The 18,131-nt window shown below is 46.3% G+C and overlaps 1 protein-coding gene across 1 annotated transcript in view; it reads right to left on the bottom strand.

Moving 5' to 3' along the window:
* The window catches only part of LOC121582453 (stomatin), a 39,268-nt gene extending 27,688 nt beyond the window's left edge, over positions 1 to 11,580 (bottom strand). Inside the window, exons 1-2 of the mRNA XM_041898247.2 lie at positions 11,455 to 11,580; positions 6,395 to 6,504 (exon numbers count right to left, since the gene is read on the bottom strand). Of these exons, the coding sequence (XP_041754181.1) occupies positions 6,395 to 6,504; positions 11,455 to 11,518 (174 nt within the window). The 5' untranslated portion in view covers positions 11,519 to 11,580. The remainder of the gene's footprint in view (positions 1 to 6,394; positions 6,505 to 11,454) is intronic.
* Between the last annotated feature and the right edge of the window lie 6,551 nt (positions 11,581 to 18,131).

Raw genomic sequence — 18,131 nt, 5'->3', positions numbered from 1 at the left:
GACTCCGCTGTCCTGGCGTCGTGAGGGAGCTTGTTCCACCATTGGGGTGCCAGAGCAGCGAACAGTTTTGACTGGGCTGAGCGGGAACTATGCTTCAACAGAGGTAAGGGAGCCAGCAGGCCAGAGGTGGATGAACGCAATGCCCTCATTTGGGTGTAGGGACTGATCAGAGCCTGAAGGTACGGAGGTGCCGTTCCCCTCACAGCTCCGTAGGCAAGCACCATGGTCTTGTAGCAGATGCGAGCTTCAACTGGAAGCCAGTGGAGTGTGCGGAGGAGCGGGGTGACGTGAGAGAACTTGGGAAGGTTGAACACCAGACGGGCTGTGGCATTCTGGATGAGTTGTAGGGGTTTAATGGCACAGGCAGGGAGCCCAGCCAACAGCGAGTTGCAGTAATCCAGACGGGAGATGACAAGTGCCTGGATTAGGACCTGTGCCGCTTCCTGTGTAAGGCAGGGTCGTACTCTCCGAATGTTGTAGAGCATGAACCTCCAGGATCGGGTCACCGCCTTGATGTTAGCGGAGAACGACAGGGTGTTGTCCAGGGTCACGCCAAGGCTCTTCGCACTCTGGGAGGAGGACACAACGGAGTTGTCAACCGTGATGGCGAGATCATGGAACGGGCAGTCCTTCCCCGGGAGGAAGAGCAGCTCCGTCTTGCCAAGGTTCAGCTTGAGGTGGTGATCCGTCATCCATACTGATATGTCTGCCAGACATGCAGAGATGCGATTCGCCAACTGGTTATCAGAAGGGGGAAAGGAGAAGATTAATTGTGTGTCGTCAGCGTAGCAATGATAGGAGAGGCCATGTGAGGATATGACAGAGCCAAGTGACTTGGTGTATAGCGAGAATAGGAGAGGGCCTAGAACTGAGCCCTGGGGGACACCAGTGGTGAGAGCACGTGGTGCGGGAGACAGCTTCTCGCCACGCCACTTGGTAGGAGCGACCGGTCAGGTAGGACGCAATCCAAGAGTGAGCCGCGCCGGAGATGCCCAGCTCGGAGAGGGTGGAGAGGAGGATCTGATGGTTCACAGTATCAAAGGCAGCAGACTGGTCTAGAAGGACAAGAGCAGAGGAGAGAGAGTTAGCTTTAGCAGTGCGGAGAGCCTCCGTGACACAGAGAAGAGCAGTCTCAGTTGAATGACCAGTCTTGAAACCTGACTGGTTTGGATCAAGAAGGTCATTCTGAGAGAGATAGCAAGAGAGTTGGCTAAAGACGGCACGCTCAATAGTTTTGGAGAGAAAAGAAAGAAGGGAGACTGGTCTGTAGTTGTTGACATCAGAGGGATCGAGTGTTGGTTTTTTGAGAAGGGGTGCAACTCTCGCTCTCTTGAAGACGGAAGGGACATAGCCAGCGGTCAAGGATGAGTTGATCAGCGAGGTGAGGTAAGGGAGAAGGTCACCGGAGATGGTCTGGAGAAGAGAGGAGGGGATAGGGTCAAGCGGGCAGGTTGTTGGGCGGCCTGCCGTCACAAGTCGCAAGATTTTATCTGGAGAGAGAGGGGAGAAAGAAGTCAAAGCATAGGGTAGGGTAGTGTGAGCAGGACCAGCAGTGTCATTTGACTTAACAAACGAGGATCGGATGTCGTCAACCTTCTTTTCAAAATGGTTGACAAAGTCATCCACAGAGAGGGAGGAGGGGGGGATTCAGCAGGGAGGAGAATGTGGCAAAGAGCTTCCTAGGGTTAGAGGCAGATGCTTGGAATTTAGAGTGGTAGAAAGTGGCCTTAGCAGCAGAAACAGATGAAGAAAATGTAGAGAGGAGGGAGTGAAAGGATGCCAGGTCCGCAGGGAGTCTAGTCTTCTTCCATTTCCGCTCAGCTGCCCGGAGCTCTGTTCTGTGAGCTCGCAATGAGTCATCAAGCCACGGAGCTGGAGGGGAGGACCGAGCCGGCCGGGAGGATAGGGGACATAGAGAGTCAAAGGATGCAGAAAGGGAGGAGAGGAGGGTTGAGGAGGCAGAATCAGGAGATTGGAGGGAGAAGGATTGAGCAGAGGGAAGAGATGATAGGATGGAAGAGGAGAGAGTAGCGGGAGAGAGAGAGCGAAGGTTGCGACGGCGCATTACCATCTGTGTAGGGGCAGAGTGAGTAGTGTTGGAGGAGAGGGAAAGAGAAAAGGATACAAAGTAGTGGTCGGAGACATGGAGGGGAGTTGCAGTGAGATTAGTAGAACAACAGCATCTAGTAAAGATGAGGTCAAGCGTATTGCCTGCCTTGTGAGTAGGGGGGGACGGTGAGAGGGTGAGGTCAAAAGAGGAGAGGAGTGGAAAGAAGGAGGCAGAGAGAAATGAGTCAAATGTAGACGTAGGGAGGTTGAAATCCCCCAGAACTGTGAGGATTGAGCCATCCTCAGGAAAGGAATTTATCAAGGCGTCAAGCTCATTGATGAACTCTCCAAGGGAACCTGGAGGGCGATAGATGACAAGGATATTAAGCTTAAATGGGCTAGTGACTGTGACAGCATGGAATTCAAATGAGGAGATAGACAGATGGGTCAGGGGAAAAATTGAGAATGTCCACTTGGGAGAGATGAGGATTCCTGTGCCACCACCCCGCTGACCAGATGCTCTCGGGGTATGCGAGAACACATGGTCAGACGAGGAGAGAGCAGTAGGAGTAGCAGTGTTTTCAGTGGTAATCCATGTTTCCGTCAGCGCCAAGAAGTCGAGGGACTGGAGGGTAGCATATGCTGAGATGAACTCTGCCTTGTTGGCAGCAGAACGGCAGTTCCAGAGGCTGCCTGAGACCTGGAACTCCACGTGGGTGGTGCGTGCAGGGACCACCAGGTTAGAGGGGCAGCAGCCACGCGGTGTGAGGCGTTTGTGTAGCCTGTGCGGAGAGGAGAGAACAGGGATAGGCAGAGGCATAGTTGACAGGCTGCAGCAGATGGCTACAATAATGCAGAGGAGATCGGAATGAAATGAACTAAACATCTGGGAAAGGAGAGAGCGGGGCCTCCCTCACCACAACTCCCAAATATAACTCTCCCAACTTCCACCTCAGAAACTATAATTGTTGTAAACTACAGCGGTTCAATGTTTTCTAGGAATAGACTAAATTAGTTTATTCAGCTAGCTAACTAGGTGCAGTGTTATTCCGTGAAAATCGTCCGGGCACCTAGTCATAAGACGCCACAGCCAGCTAGCATGCCGGACTCCAACAACACGGTTTAGCGCCAATACTCGGCCACAACAAACCACCAGTGTATCAACACGCAAGCAGATCGTTCGTGTCCGTGTCTAACGTTGTGGGTTAGTCCCGACAGCTTGAGCGAGTCCGTCGTCAACTTATTCAGCCAGTTAGTTAGCTAGAATAGTTAGCAAACTAGCTAGCCATTGCTTTCAGACAAAGAAGAACCCCTCCTTTCACAGCACGAACACACAGAGAGAGCCAAACTAACGTTAACTAGTCACCCATGTCCCGAATTCCTTGAACGACTCGGGCTATCAATATGTAAAAAACTAAACACAAATGTAGGTTATGACTTACCCCTAGCAGCTACTGTTAGCTAGCCAAGTACAAAGCTAGCCACTGAATCGACTCAGCCAGTTCGCGTCTGTTCGCTCGGTCGTTCCAGCTATTGTTTACTAGTAGCTATCCAGGTAGCAACAAGCTAGCTAAATTTCAAGCACAGTAGCCACTTGCTACCTAACGTTAACGGTTCAGACAATGAGGTTAGAAAACAGCTGAATGGTAGGCAATTATTGTATGTAATTATTGTAGGCAGCCAGCTGGCGTAATTACAGGCACTCTCAGGCGTGAAACAACTATACCGTTGCTAATAGCTACTCGCCAGCTAGTCCAGGTGGTGGGTTAGCTAGCTAGCTTCGTGCTACACCGGGCACAGCCGAATACAATACTAACCTACAATAATTACATACAAGAACCCACGATAACTACCTCCAATACCTAACTACAATCTAAATACATAGTTTAAGCCTTACTCGACAAAGCCCAAGCTATGTATAAAGCCAAGCTTACCCGACGCCAAGCTTACCCGACGACATAAGGCCCGAGTCCGATGCAGAAAGGAGGTACACTGTAAGACTTGTATGTAATCTCAACAGTAAAACACTGTAGAATGCACAGTAAAATACATTAATGTTGTTACCAATTTGAGTAAATGTAATTTGTTCCAAATTAAAGTATTAAGCTGGCAACTCTGGTGCCAGTATAATGATGTCAATGTACAGGGAAATGTTTTACAGTGTAGGCTAGGCCTATTTAAGGAGTGCATGGTGACAGTATTGGAGGAAATAGCTATACTGCCAAATATATGGCTAACATAATTGTGTCTGTCAAACAGGTATTATTTCTTAGTGCTCCAACAAAGCCCTGTTGTTAGTAAATTTGCCTACTCAACTTTCAGCACCGGGCACTGGGTAAAATCACTGGGGAAGCCAACCCAAGCCAGTAAAAAAGCCATATTACAATCTAGGTTGTGATAATTGCGTTGTTTGCTCTATAACCCATTCGTTCATACGCCACCGTGATATACAATAAGGCTGAGACAACATAAAGACAACAGTCACACAGTGGCGGAATAAATTCAACTACACATTAATTTGTATCATCACAGACCCGGAGAACAACATCTGTACAAAGTCCACAAAGCAAATATTGCATGTAACAAACAGTTACATGACCTAACAGCATGGTCCAGCAAGTTAATGTTTTCTACAGTTTACTAAACAACTACTGATTTAGAACCACAGAGTTACCGCAAGTCAGCACAAAGACAACAGGAGCACTGCCTCCGCTATTCTAGCACCATTTCAACTTAAACATTGAAACATCATCAAATCAACTAGGCTATAATACAGCAAAAACAAACTTAAAGACAATTTAGTCCAATCAATGTTGCTAAATATCATGTGGCTATCCATGGCACTGATGTCTGTCTGTGTGGGTGTGTGTGTGTGTGCACGTACAAGTAAAAACATTTGACTCACCCTACTTGTGAACACTAATTCCATCCTCCTCTCTTTCATGTTGGCAAAACGGTCTATGGCTCTGTCATACAGTACGCTTTTAGTTTTTGTTGTCATAGGCTGCCTAGCTAAAATTCTTGCTAGCCTAACTTCCTCGCATGGGCAACAATGCTAGCTAGTTAACGTGAGCCTATTAGGCTACATCTAGGCTACATATTGAACTTCAATCATCTCAGGCCAGTGGCACAATATATGAATTTATGGTTAGATCAGAATCGCCGTCATAATCATTGGCCTGTACAGATACTGTAATTAAGTCAAAACCACATGTCCAAATCCCCATCTCAAATCAATGGCTTAGCAAGCTAGCTACTGCAGGACAACAACACAAGCAGACTAGAAACAGACATGTTTTTCTAAGAATGACGTTTTTCTTTAGATGTGATTTGATTGGTGTGAAGCCAAATACAAACTGGCCTCCCTTGGGGGGCATTTTACGGTGCCTGGACAACCCACAGTTGAGCTCAACTCAACGCTGATTGGCTAATTATTTTAGACTTTAAAAAAAAAAATGCTTGCTGGCATCAATCAATCAATCAAATGCTACGGTGGCAACATGTCACTCTTTTGGTCCAGACAGCATCAGATACATGGGCTACACATACTGAGACAGAGGGGCACTGTTTCCCTCGCTCAAATTATTTATCCGGTGAGATTCAGCCACTTGTGAATTGAAGGGAAATTATGAAAACACAAAAGACTAAAGATAAATGATTTGATCATTTTTATTGCTCAAATATTTTGGGAAGCCTGGCTTCCCATGGCATCCATGAATACAGATGTGAGATTTTTTTCACTATAGAAGTACTGGTCCTCTTAAATTGTAATTCCAAGATGTATATCAAAATATTTAGGGTCATATGACGGTCTGCTCTGCCATTCCTCCCCTTCACACCAGGGCTGCCAAGAATATAGGGTTGCTATAAGAGGTAAATAGGAAAATAATGGACCTTGTCAAAAAACTTTCAAGCAGCTTCCCACTACCATGAGATGTAAATATTAAATGTATTACATGAATGGTGACCCAGCCCTTCCGAAAATACAGTACATTCAAATCATGTTTTTTTTCACCCTGCTCCATGTATTCAATGTATTCCATTTCAAATTTGGCTCCCATTGTGGCTTTTCTTCCGGGCCATTATGCCACATCTGGCAGTTCCTTTTCTCTATGTTCCTAGTTTAAAGTGAGTAAATATCTAACAATACAACCCTGACCGATTGTGCTGCATCACGAGTAGGAGAGAAAGGCCATTTCCATGGGCAGGCCATTTCCATGGGCAACGAGGCATGCTGGTTCGTGATCAATTCACAGAATAAATAGAATCACACAAATGACACCCCTAACCAGTTCTCAGTTGACGGACCATCCATCTTGTGTGGATGTATAGGTAATGACTGTACCTTAATACACATCCATATGGAGAGAGGCAGAGTCGCGAGCATCAGAAGGAGGGATAATCCGACTATGATCCACCCACATAAGCCAATGCCAGTATCCGGGCTCTCCAAGGCTGAAAGACAATACAAAAACATACCAACAGTGTGAAATACAACTGCATACAGAAAATGTACATTCTCACATCCCAGCCAACCCAAGAGCAGCCCCTTCCACATCATGCATTTCTGGAAACGTCTTTCTTCTAAATTGTTCAGCCGTATTCTTCTGTGATTTGCCAAGTCTATGTAGCTGAAATTGTGCATCAGATACCTAGGCTACAAACAATTAGGCTGAAAATTGTTTTAGAACTACTGGTAATACCCAGATATGCATGTCTCAAGTTAGCAACCAGCGAAAGCATCCAATCCAGATCACTGGGATATCACACTAACTTCTCCCTAGATTCACACTCTGAACCACCTACCACAACAATTAATCAATCAGATTGTTGTTAGATTCGGAGGAATATAAACAGTCTAGAAGAGATTAAGCTTATCCACTGAGAGACTGTTTAAATTAAATGTGGTTAATGCAAACAGCCCTAAAGCTTTACTTGTTGAATTAAACCTACCTAGTTAGCTATCTAACAAGCAGCTAATTCCACTGACATACTCCAAGGCACCTACCTGTATCAGAATCAGCAAGCAAACTACAGAGATACTGTATGCCATAATATACAAAAGACTCACAATAGTAACATTACAAGCCTTGGCATTAACATGAGGGGGGATACAGGGTTGGGTCAATTCTGAAATGAGTTGAGTGATTCCACGCCAACGGGAGCGGAAAATATTTTGGGTATCTCAGATTGTTCTGACAATTCTCACATAGGAGCTTCAATGGGAGGAAGGATATTTAACATGCTTTTTACATTTGTATCACAAACCATTTTTTTTGAAAATCATGCTGAAAGTGGCCATTTTAGAACCTTTTTAGACCTATTCGTATGTCTCCTGTAAGACCCTATGATCTGTGAATCGTACATGATACAGACAACAACTTGGTGTCATTATACTCCTTATAGTGTTCTCTCAAATATGGAGCATGTCTAGGTCTAAAAAGGGCCTAAAATGGCCACTTTCATCATGATTGTCTCAAAAATGTTTTTTTGATACAAATGTAAAAAGCATTTCAAACAGCCTTCCTCCCAATGAAGTTTCTATGTGAAAATTCCCAGAACAATCTGATACCAAAAATATTTTCCACTCCCGCTGGCATGGAATCGCCCACTTGCGAATTTCTCTTTAATTCCAATTAAATTCTTGAATTAAATTCAGAAATACCTAATTGACCCTAACCCTATACTATAGGGCTATACAACCTGGACTCAGGGGTAGACGTAAACATAGTAAATGTAATTCCGGGACATTTCAATTAGTATGATCAGTTACGTTTCGTATGGTATGTATTAATTTGTGGTATGATATCTTACGAATTACAATTCATATGATATATTACGAATTGCAATTTGTACAATATATGCCCACCCATCCACCCCGACCAACCACCCTACTTTCGTTTTTTGCCTTAAGTAACCTTCTGTCTTATGTAACCATACCAAATGTAACATATCATACTATAGGGCGTTCACGCATTGCTATAGAATGTAGTGAAATATGCGTAAATTCAAGAGGGTGCTACTAAATTAATGTATACACGTAGTTTTCTTTAGCCTATGTCATTGTGAATCACATACAATTCATCATTAAATTGTTCTCTACAATATTATAACCTTAATATGCTTGTTCCTAACAGTATTGACTAAATAAAAACGTTAGTTTGTTGTGACCGTTTGCTAATTCAGACCGTGCCCCTTGGTTGTATCTCTTTCATATTTCAGAGTTGAGAGGTGGTAACATTTGGACGTGTTTTCGCACTTTGGACCAATCAAAATCAACTTGATACCGTCGTCATTTTCATTAAATCGTCATTTTCATCTCCCGGTCCATGGCTTTCTATTCCTCTAACCCCCATCAATCAACATGTTGAGAGGGGTAATTTCTATGGCGATTTAAACGGAAATACACCATCAAAACTGGAACAGACCCTTTGTTGGCAATGACACAGGTCAAACGTTTTCTGTAAGTCTTCACAAGGTTTTCACACACTGTTGCTGGTATTTTGGCCCATTCCTTCATGCAGATCTCCTCTAGAGCAGTGATGTTTTGGGGCTGTCGCTGGGCAACACGGACTTTTAACTCCCTCCAAAGATTTTCTATGGGGTTGAGATCTGGAGACTGGCTAGGCCACTCCAGGACCTTGAAATGCTTCTTACGAAGCCACTCCTTCGTTGCCCGGGCGGTGTGTTTGGGATCATTGTCATGCTGAAAGACCCAGCCACGTTTCATCTTCAATGCCCTTGCTGATGGAAGGAGGTTTTCACTCAAAATCTCACGATACATGGCCCCATTCATTCTTTCCTTTACACGGATCAGTCGTCCTGGTCCCTTTGCAGAAAAAACAGCCCCAAAGCATGATGTTTCCACCCCCATGCTTCACAGTAGGTATGGTGTTCTTTGGATGCAACTCAGCATTATTTGTCCTCCAAACACGACGAGTTGAGTTTTTACCAAAAAGTTCTATTTTGGTTTCATCTGACCATATGACATTCTCCCAATCCTCTTCTGGATCATCCAAATGCACTCTAGCAAACTTCAGACGGGCCTGGACATGTACTGGCATAAGCAGGGGGACACGTCTGGCACTGCAGGATTTGAGTCCCTGGCGGCGTAGTGTGTTACTCATGGTAGGCTTTGTTACTTTGGTCCCAGCTCTCTGCAGGTCATTCACTAGGTCCCCCCGTGTGGTTCTGGGATTTTTGCTCACCGTTCTTGTGATTATTTTGACCCCACGGGGTGAGATCTTGCGTGGAGACCCAGATCGAGGGAGATTATCAGTGGTCTTGTATGTCTTCCATTTCCTAATAATTGCTCCCACAGTTGATTTCTTCAAACCAAGCTGCTTACCTATTGCAGATTCAGTCTTCCCAGCCTGGTGCAGGTCTACAATTTTGTTTCTGGTGTCCTTTGACAGCTCTTTGGTCTTGGCCATAGTGGAGTTTGGAGTGTGACTGTTTGAGGTTGTGGACAGGTGTCTTTTATACTGATAACAAGTTCAAACAGGTGCCATTAATACAGGTAACGAGTGGAGGACAGAGGAGCCTCTTAAAGAAGAAGTTACAGGTCTGTGAGAGCCAGAAATCTTGCTTTTATACTGATAACAAGTTCAAACAGGTGCCATTAATACAGGTAATGAGTGGAGGACAGAGGAGCCTCTTAAAGAAGAAGTTACAGGTCTGTGAGAGCCAGAAATCTTGCTTGTTTGTAGGTGACCAAATACTTATTTTCCACCATAATTTGCAAATAAATTCATTAAAAATCCTACAATGTGATTTTCTGGAGAAAAAAAATCTCAATTTGTCTGTAATAGTTGACGTGTACCTATGATGAAAATTACAGGCCTCTCTCATCTTTTTAAGTGGGAGAACATGCACAATTGGTGGCTGACTAAATACTTTTTTTCCCACTGTATATATACAGTACCAGTAAAAAGTTTGGACATACCTACTCATCCAAGGGTTTTTCTTTATTTTTACTATTTTCTACATAGTGAAGACATCAAATCTATGAAATACCACATACACGGTGTGGGTGAACAGATGATCTCCACATGTGTATTTCCAACCGTAATGCATGGAGGAGGAGGTATTATGGTGTGGAGGTGCTTCGCTGGTGACACTGTCTGTGATTTATTTAGAATTCAAGGCACACTTAACCAGCATGGCTACCACAGCATTCTGCAGCGATACGCCATCCCATCTTGTTTGGGCTTAGTGGGACTATCATTTGTTTTTCAACAGGACAATGACCCAACACACCTCTAGGCTGTGTAAGGGCTATTTTACCAAGAAGGAGAGTGATGGAGTGCTGCATCAGATGACCTGGCCTCCACAATCCCCCGACCTCAACCCAATTGAGATGGTTTGGGATGAGTCGGACGGCAGAGTGAAGGAAAAGCTGCCAACAAGTGCTCAGCATATGTGGGAACTCCTTCAAGACTGTTGGAAAAGCATTCCAGGTGAAGCTGGTTGAGAGAATGCCAAGAGTGTGCAAAGCTGTCATCAAGGCAAAGGGTGGCTATTTGAAGAATTTGTTTAACACTTTTTTGGTTACTACATGATTCCATGTGTTATTTCATAGTTTTGATGTCTTCACTATTATTCTACAATGTAGAAAATAGTAAAAGATTATGAAAAACTCTTGAATGAGTAGGTGTGTCCAAACTTTTGACTGGTACTGTATATGCTCAGTTTTGTTTTGTATTCCGTGGATTTCATTTAGAAAAACCCCATGCTATCATGATAACGTACAAACCTGCAGCCACTAGCTAGCTTGTCAGTTGACATTCGAAGTTAGCACCATTCTGCCCCCGGAGGAGTGATCGAGTTCGTTCTAGTGAGCAGCGACCACTTCCATAATGACATTCTATTCACTCTAATCATAGTAAATTCTCAGAGTAAACCGCCTGTAACTTTTTAACCATATATGGTAGAGACAGGTTTTTTTTAATGCAATTCTCTATTGAATGAACATATTTTCATAAACATTGAATGAAATAATAATTTTATGGGTGAACACCCTACATACGATTTCAGTGTTGCGGATTTACGTTTCCTATGTTAAGTCTAGTCTATGAGACCAGGCTGGGCTATGATACTAACTATAACACTCAATTATTAATTTTATCTGGCAAATCCACGTTGGGCAAATAGCCTAGCTATGCTACTGCCCAACACTGCAGGCAAACTGTATTGAATGCAAAAACGTAATGTGGCATCCGATACATTGTCGTAAAAACGCGTGCGTCGCACAACACAACGGTGTTTTGTAGGGTGGGTCTCTGTCTCACCTCTTTCTTTGGTCATGTGTTGTCTTGACCAACTAAAGATGACCAAATGTAGATATTTTGTCTATGGAAATAACCATATCAGCAGGTTTAAGTCAATAAACTGGATTAGGCCTACCTGCTTGACGTTCCCGTCTTTTACTCTCTCTAATTGAAATGGTTTCTTTGCGGTCTTCCTCCATTGTAAAATACAGTTCAGTCACTGATCTCAGTACTGTCGCTTCAGTTTAGTATGTGTATAAAAATGAGCGTGTTTGTGTCACAAGATAAGACGTCATCGGCGGGAGGTACTGACATATTGTTATTCATTTTGATGTACTTTGTCACCCCCTACTGGGTTTAATGGGTCAAGCACACAATAAAATAATAATCCATGATGAAATGTGCCTTTATCCCAACAAATGATTTAGCCGGTAATTTGGCCTGCTGAAAAGGAAAATGACACAGCTACAATATTCAGCAACTCTTGGAGGACAGTTGATCAAAGTTTTTTTTTAAAGCGCTTCGGCCCTCATTTGGGTTTTACACACAGAGAAATGAGGAGGGTTTTATATATCAAGTTTCAAGTTTTAATGTCACTTGCGCAAGTACAGTGAAATGCCTTCCTTGCAAGCGTTTAACCCAACAATGCAGTAATCAACATCAATAAAGTACTAAAAAGAACATAAGGTAGAACAAAAACACACAATAAATAAAATAAGAAATAAGAAAAACATGAGAAGTAAGTAAGCTATATACAGGGTCAGTTCCAATACCATATTTAAAATGGAGTGATAGAGGTAAATATGTATAGGGGTAAGGTGACCAGGCTTTGGAATATATGACAAACAGAGTAGTACCAGAGTATATGATGACTGTATGTGAGTGTGTGCTTGTGTGTAGAGTCAGTATAAATGTGTATATGCATGTTATGTGTGTGTGTGTGTGATAGTCAGTGTAGCCATTTTGTTATCTATTTAGCAGTCTTATGGCTTGGGGATATAAGCTGTTCAGGAGCTTATTGGTGTCAGGCTTGATGCACCGGTACTGCTTGCCATGCGGAAGCAGAAAGAACATTCTATGGCTTGGGTGGATGGATTCTTTAACGATTTTCCAGGCCTTCCTTTCACACCACCTGATATAAAGGTCCTGGATGGCAGGGAGCTCGGCTCCAGTAACATACTGGGCTGTCCGCACCACAATCTGTAGCGCCATGCGATCGAGAGTGGTGCTGTTGCCATAACAAGCAGTGACTGCAGCCAGTCAAGATGCTCTCAATGGTGCAGCTGTAGAACGTTTTGAGGATTTGAGGGCCCGTGCCAAATCTTTTCAACGTCCTGAGGGGGAAGAGGCGCTGTCACGCTGTGCACGTGTGTGGACCATTTTAAGGCCTTAGTGATTTGGACACCGAGGAACTTGAAGCTCTCAACCCGCTTCACTGCAGCCCCGTCGATGTGGATGGGGGCATGCCTGCCCAGCAGTTTCCTGTAGTCCACAATCAGCTCCTTGGTCTTACTGATGTTGAGGGAGAGGTTGTCACTAATCTCCTCCCTGTAGGCTGTCTCATCGTTGTCACGATCGTCGGGAAGAGAGGAGGACCAAGGCGCAGCGTTGCAGACGAACATACTCTTTATTTATGATACACGATCAAAAACAACAAAATGATAACGCGACAGTCAATGGTCAAACACAAACCAACACGAACAAGATCCCACAACCACTGTGGGCAAACAGCCTGTTTAAATGTGGTTCCCAATCAGAGACAACCAGCCACAGCTGACACTCGTTGCCTCTGATTGAGAACCACACTGGCCAACATAGAAATGAAATACATAGATCTACACACCCTGGCTCAACATAACAGTGTCCCCAGAGCCAGGGCGTGACAGTACCCCCCCCTAAAGGCGCGGACTCCGACCGCGCCAACTAAATACCACAGGGGAGGGACCGGGTGGGCACTCCGCCTTGGCGGCGGATCCGGCTCCGGGCCTGATCCCCACTCCCTCTCCAACCCCCCAAAGTACCCCTGGTCCGGTCTGGCCCCGCTGGCCGGAGCTGGACAGTACACTGATGGAGCGGATTGCTCTAGCTCCGGCGTAACGCATCTGACCGGTGCCGGACCAGGCACCAGTTGAACAGGCACGGGCCGTGCCGGACTGATGACGCCCACCACTGGCTTGGTGTGGAGAACAGGCACGGGCCGTGCTGGACTGACGACGCACACCACTGGCTTGGTGTGAGGAGCAGGAGCGGGCCGAACCGGGCTGGCGACGCGCACCATTGGCTTGGTGCGGGAAGCAGGAGCGGGCCGGACCGGGCTGACGATGCGCACCCCTGGCTTGGTGCGTGGAGCAGGAACGGACCGGACCGGGCTGACGATGCGCACCCCTGGCTTAGTGCGTGGAGCAGCAACGGGCCAGACCGGGCTGACGATACGCACCCCTGGCTTGGTGCGTGGAGCAGGAACGGGCTGGACCGGGCTGACGACTCGCACCCCTGGCTTGGTGCGAGTGGCAGGAACAGGCCGAACCAGGCTGGCGACGCGCACCATAGGCTTGGTGCGGGGAGCAGGAACAGGCCGGACCGGGCTGACGATACGCACCCCTGGCTTGGTGCGTGGAGCAGGAACAGGCTGGACCGGGCTGGAGACTCGCACCATTGGCCTGGTGCGGGGAGCAGGAACAGGCCGGACCGTACTGGGGACACACACCACTGGCCCTACGCAGGGATCTGGAATGGGCCGGACCGGACTGGTAACACACCCCAGTACCTCTCGCCGTGCCTCTACACCTTCCATCCCCTCTTCGACCAGTGGCCCCCGTAACCTGGCGGCCTCCTCTGCCAACCCGCTGGGCCGCTCTGTCGCGGTCTCCTGCTGGCCCGTCGTCCACGGCGTTAGCCCCCCCCTAAAAAAATTCTGGCCGTCTCTCCTACCTGTGGACCAGGTCTCCATGTCCCTCGCCAGACTTTCGCCCTTCTGCTTCCAAGTCCGGCCCTTCTCTTCCTCACCCGGCTTGACCCAGTCGAGGAGGCGAAGGAGATCTGCTAGAGATCTCCATGGCGATGGCTCCTGGACACGCTGCTTGGTCCAGTCTTGGTGGGATCTTCTGTCACGATCGTTGGGAAGAGAGGAGGACCAAGGCGCAGCGTTGCAGACGAACATACTCTTTATTTATGATACACGATCAAAAACAACAAAACGATAACGTGACAGTCAATGGTCAAACACAAACCAACACGAACAAGATCCCACAACCACTGTGGGCAAACAGCCTGTTTAAATGTGGTTCCCAATCAGAGACAACCAGCCACAGCTGACACTCGTTGCTTCTGATTGAGAACCACACTGGCCAACATAGAAATGAAATACATAGATCTACACACCCTGGCTCAACATAACAGTGTCCCCAGAGCCAGGGCGTGACAATCGTCGCCTGTGATCAGGCCTACCAATGTCGTGTCATCAGCAGACTTGATGGTGTTGGAGTTGTGCGTGGCCACGCAGTCGTGGGTGAACAGGGAGTACAGGAGAGGACTAAGCACACAACCCTGTGGGGTCCCCGTGTTGAGGGTCAGTGTGGCGGAGGTGATGTTGCCTACCCTCACCACCTGGGGTCGGTCTATCAGGAAGTCCAGGATCCAGTTGCAGAGGGAGGTGTTCAGTCCCAGGGTCCTAAGATTGGTGACGAGCTTGGAGGGGACAATGGTGTTGAACGCTAAGCTGTAGTCAATGAACAGCATTCTCACATAGGTAATCCTCTTATCTAGGTGGGTGAGGGCAGTGTGGAGTGCAATTGAGATTGCGTTGTCTATGGATCTGTTGGGGCGGTATGCACATTGGAGTGGGTCTAGGGTGTCTGGGATGATGGAGTTGATGTGTGCCATAACAAGCCTTTCAAAGCACTTCATTATTACAGATGTGAGCGCTACATGGTGGTAGTCATTGTGGCATGAAGCCTTAGAGTTCTTGGGAACAGGAATGATGGTGGTCATCTTAAAACATGTGGGTATTATAGACTGGGACAAGGAGAGGTTGAAAATGACCATGAATATGCCTGCCAGCTGTTCTGTGCATGCTCTGAGAACGCACCCAGGAATACCGTCTGGCCCCCCAGCCTTACAAGTGTTGACCTGATTAAAGACCTTACTCATGTCAGCCTCGGAGAGAAAGATCACCCAGTCCTCTGGGTCGGTGGGGGCCCTCACGCACGGCACGGTGTTGTTATTGTCGAAGCGTGCATAAAATGCATTGAGTTCGTCTGGTAAAATGCATTGAGTTCGAGAGGCATGGAAGAGTGGCATCGTTGGGCAGATCACAGCTGGGTCTTCCATTGTAATCCATAATGGACTGTAGCCCCTGCCACATGAGGCGGGCAGCGGAACCTGTGTAATATGATTCCACCTTATTCTTATATTGTCCTTTTCCTTGTTGGATGATTCTGCAGAGGTCATAACGTGACTTCTTGTACTTGTTCCTGTCCTCAACCGTAGCCTCAAGGTTGTCTGCAATAGCCTTGTGTGCGGTAGCCCTGTCCTTTAGTTTAGCGGCAACCTCTGTGTTAATCCAGGGCTTTTGATTGGGGAAGCAGCAAGCCTTCACTGTGGGGACAACATCGCCGATGCATTTCCTAATGAAGCCGGTAACGGAGGTGTTTAGCTCGTCAATGTTATGGGCGGAGTCTCAGAACACATTCCAATCAGCGCTAGCAAAGCAGTCCTGTTGCATAATCTCTGATTCTGATGACCATTTCTCAACGGAGTGAGTCACGGGTACTTCCTGTTTGAACTTCTGCTTGTAAACAGGAAGCACGAGTACGGAGTCATGATCTGATTTACTGAATGGGGGACGAGGGAGGCCCTTGTATGCTTGTTTGAGGGTAGAGTAACGGTGGTCTAGGACTTTATTGGCCCTAGTGGCGAAGGAGAAGTGTTGATGGAAGTTGTGCGTCACGTTTTAATTAAATTCGCCAGCAACAAGGAAAGAAGCCTCAGGGTGCAGGTTTTCCTGCTTGTTCATAGCCTCGTATAGTTCATTAAGTGCCAGCTTGTTATTTTTCTTGCCCTTAGGTGGAATGTATACAACAGTCACGATAACAGCTGAAAAATCCCTCGGGAGGTAGAACGGTTGGCATTTGACCATCAGGTATTCTAAGGCGGGTGAACAATGGGTCGAGACTTCCACTGCAGTCGAGTAGGCACACCATTTGTTGTTGATGAAGAAGCTAACCCCCTCTCGATGTCCCTGACTCCACTGTCCTGTCCGCTCGGTGAATGGAGAATCCATTGAGTTGGATAGCAATGGGTGTTATCTTGTCCGAAAGCCATGTTTCAGGAAAGCAGAGAATATTGCAGAGAATATTGGAAGTGCTTTATGTGAAGCACTCGCTTATTTCACACAGGTAGGCCAACGAGCAAAAAATTGTCTGGTCAATGATATGCCTATTGACAAATGAATAGCCCACTGGCTTGCAGAGGTAGGTGAACTACCCAGTTCACCTAGCCCAGTCTACAGCACACTATAGCTGTGTGTTCAAAGTGACCCGGGCCCACTGCCAACCATTCCTCTACTGGGCCTGTCTTTTCCAAGCAAAAAAAAGCCCTGCAATTCCTGGAGGTGCGATTATCCTGGGAAAGCAAGGGGATGGAAGCTGCCTGCGCGTGTTGGAGTGGCCGGGAAAACTCCATGCCGGCTAATCCTCTTTTAATTAGGGTAAGGAGAGGGGATCTGGGACCCCTCCTGGATTAGTCACAGCACATTGACAAAGCACCAAGCTGGGACCAGCGCACTGGACTGGCTGGCAGTAGCCAGTTAGGGCCCGCCAACGCCCACTCAGGCGTGAAAAAATGCTTTTCCCTCTCCCAGTGGCTACCTGGGATTTGACCTTTTCCTCTAATGCTAAAGGTTCTTTGGTCTCTGTTGGGCCTGGTGGATAAGTTACAGAATATGATTCACTCGTTTTTCCATTATCTCTCTCCCCCCTTTCTCTCTCTTGGTCTATCCCTCCCTCTCCCTACTATCATCCCCCTTTCTATTCCCATGTCACTCTCTCACTCTATTTTCTCGCTCCTATTTCCCAATTCCCCCTCTATTCGTCATCCCCTCATCCCTTTCTCTTTTCCCTGACCTTCTTTGTTTCTACTGTACAGTACTAATGGAGGTGAGAACCCCTTCATGAGAGTAAGGGGTTGAGGACAAAAGGATGCTTGAACCAATCACATGTCCACACAAAAAAAGGCACTTATGGTTCTCTAAATATCGTCATGGCTGTATTGCAACCTATGGACAGCCTTGTGCAAATACTAGAACATTAGTGGTAAATAAAAAAATTGATATTCTCAGACTAATTTGTTTAACATTTTGTAGTTTTTTATGTGAATCTGTTGCAGCAACATCAAGGCCAGTGATATGTGTCACTGCTGGTGGATGATTTAGTTGTGTGGTCTGTACTGGTGAACGGTTCTGAACACTAGAGAGCAGTGTTGCTCTCCAAACAAGATCATGTCAGCTTGGCGCATGCCATGTAGAACAACTGGGACAAGGGACAGAGCAGAGTGAGGAAAGAGTGGGCCTGCAAGCTGGGACACACATTTAACAGCTCTAGTAATCAATTAGCACTTTTTGTAGGAGATATGCCTGCAAAAAATATCAGTGGAAACATTTAAACTTTTAATGGGGTACAATTTTTCTATATCATTTAGGGTTTGAAACTTATGTTCCACATAGGAATAAAGAAGACTAAGTAAGTAAAGCAGGTCATAGAATAGGTGTTCAAACAGTTCACATTTGTATTCACTTTAGTCTGAAGATCACAATGG

This window comes from Coregonus clupeaformis, chromosome 15 (assembly GCF_020615455.1).
Source record: "Coregonus clupeaformis isolate EN_2021a chromosome 15, ASM2061545v1, whole genome shotgun sequence".
Classification (NCBI taxonomy): domain Eukaryota; kingdom Metazoa; phylum Chordata; class Actinopteri; order Salmoniformes; family Salmonidae; genus Coregonus; species Coregonus clupeaformis.
The sequence above is the reverse complement of the archived record's forward strand: the minus strand, read 5'-3'. Positions and strand labels throughout refer to the sequence as shown.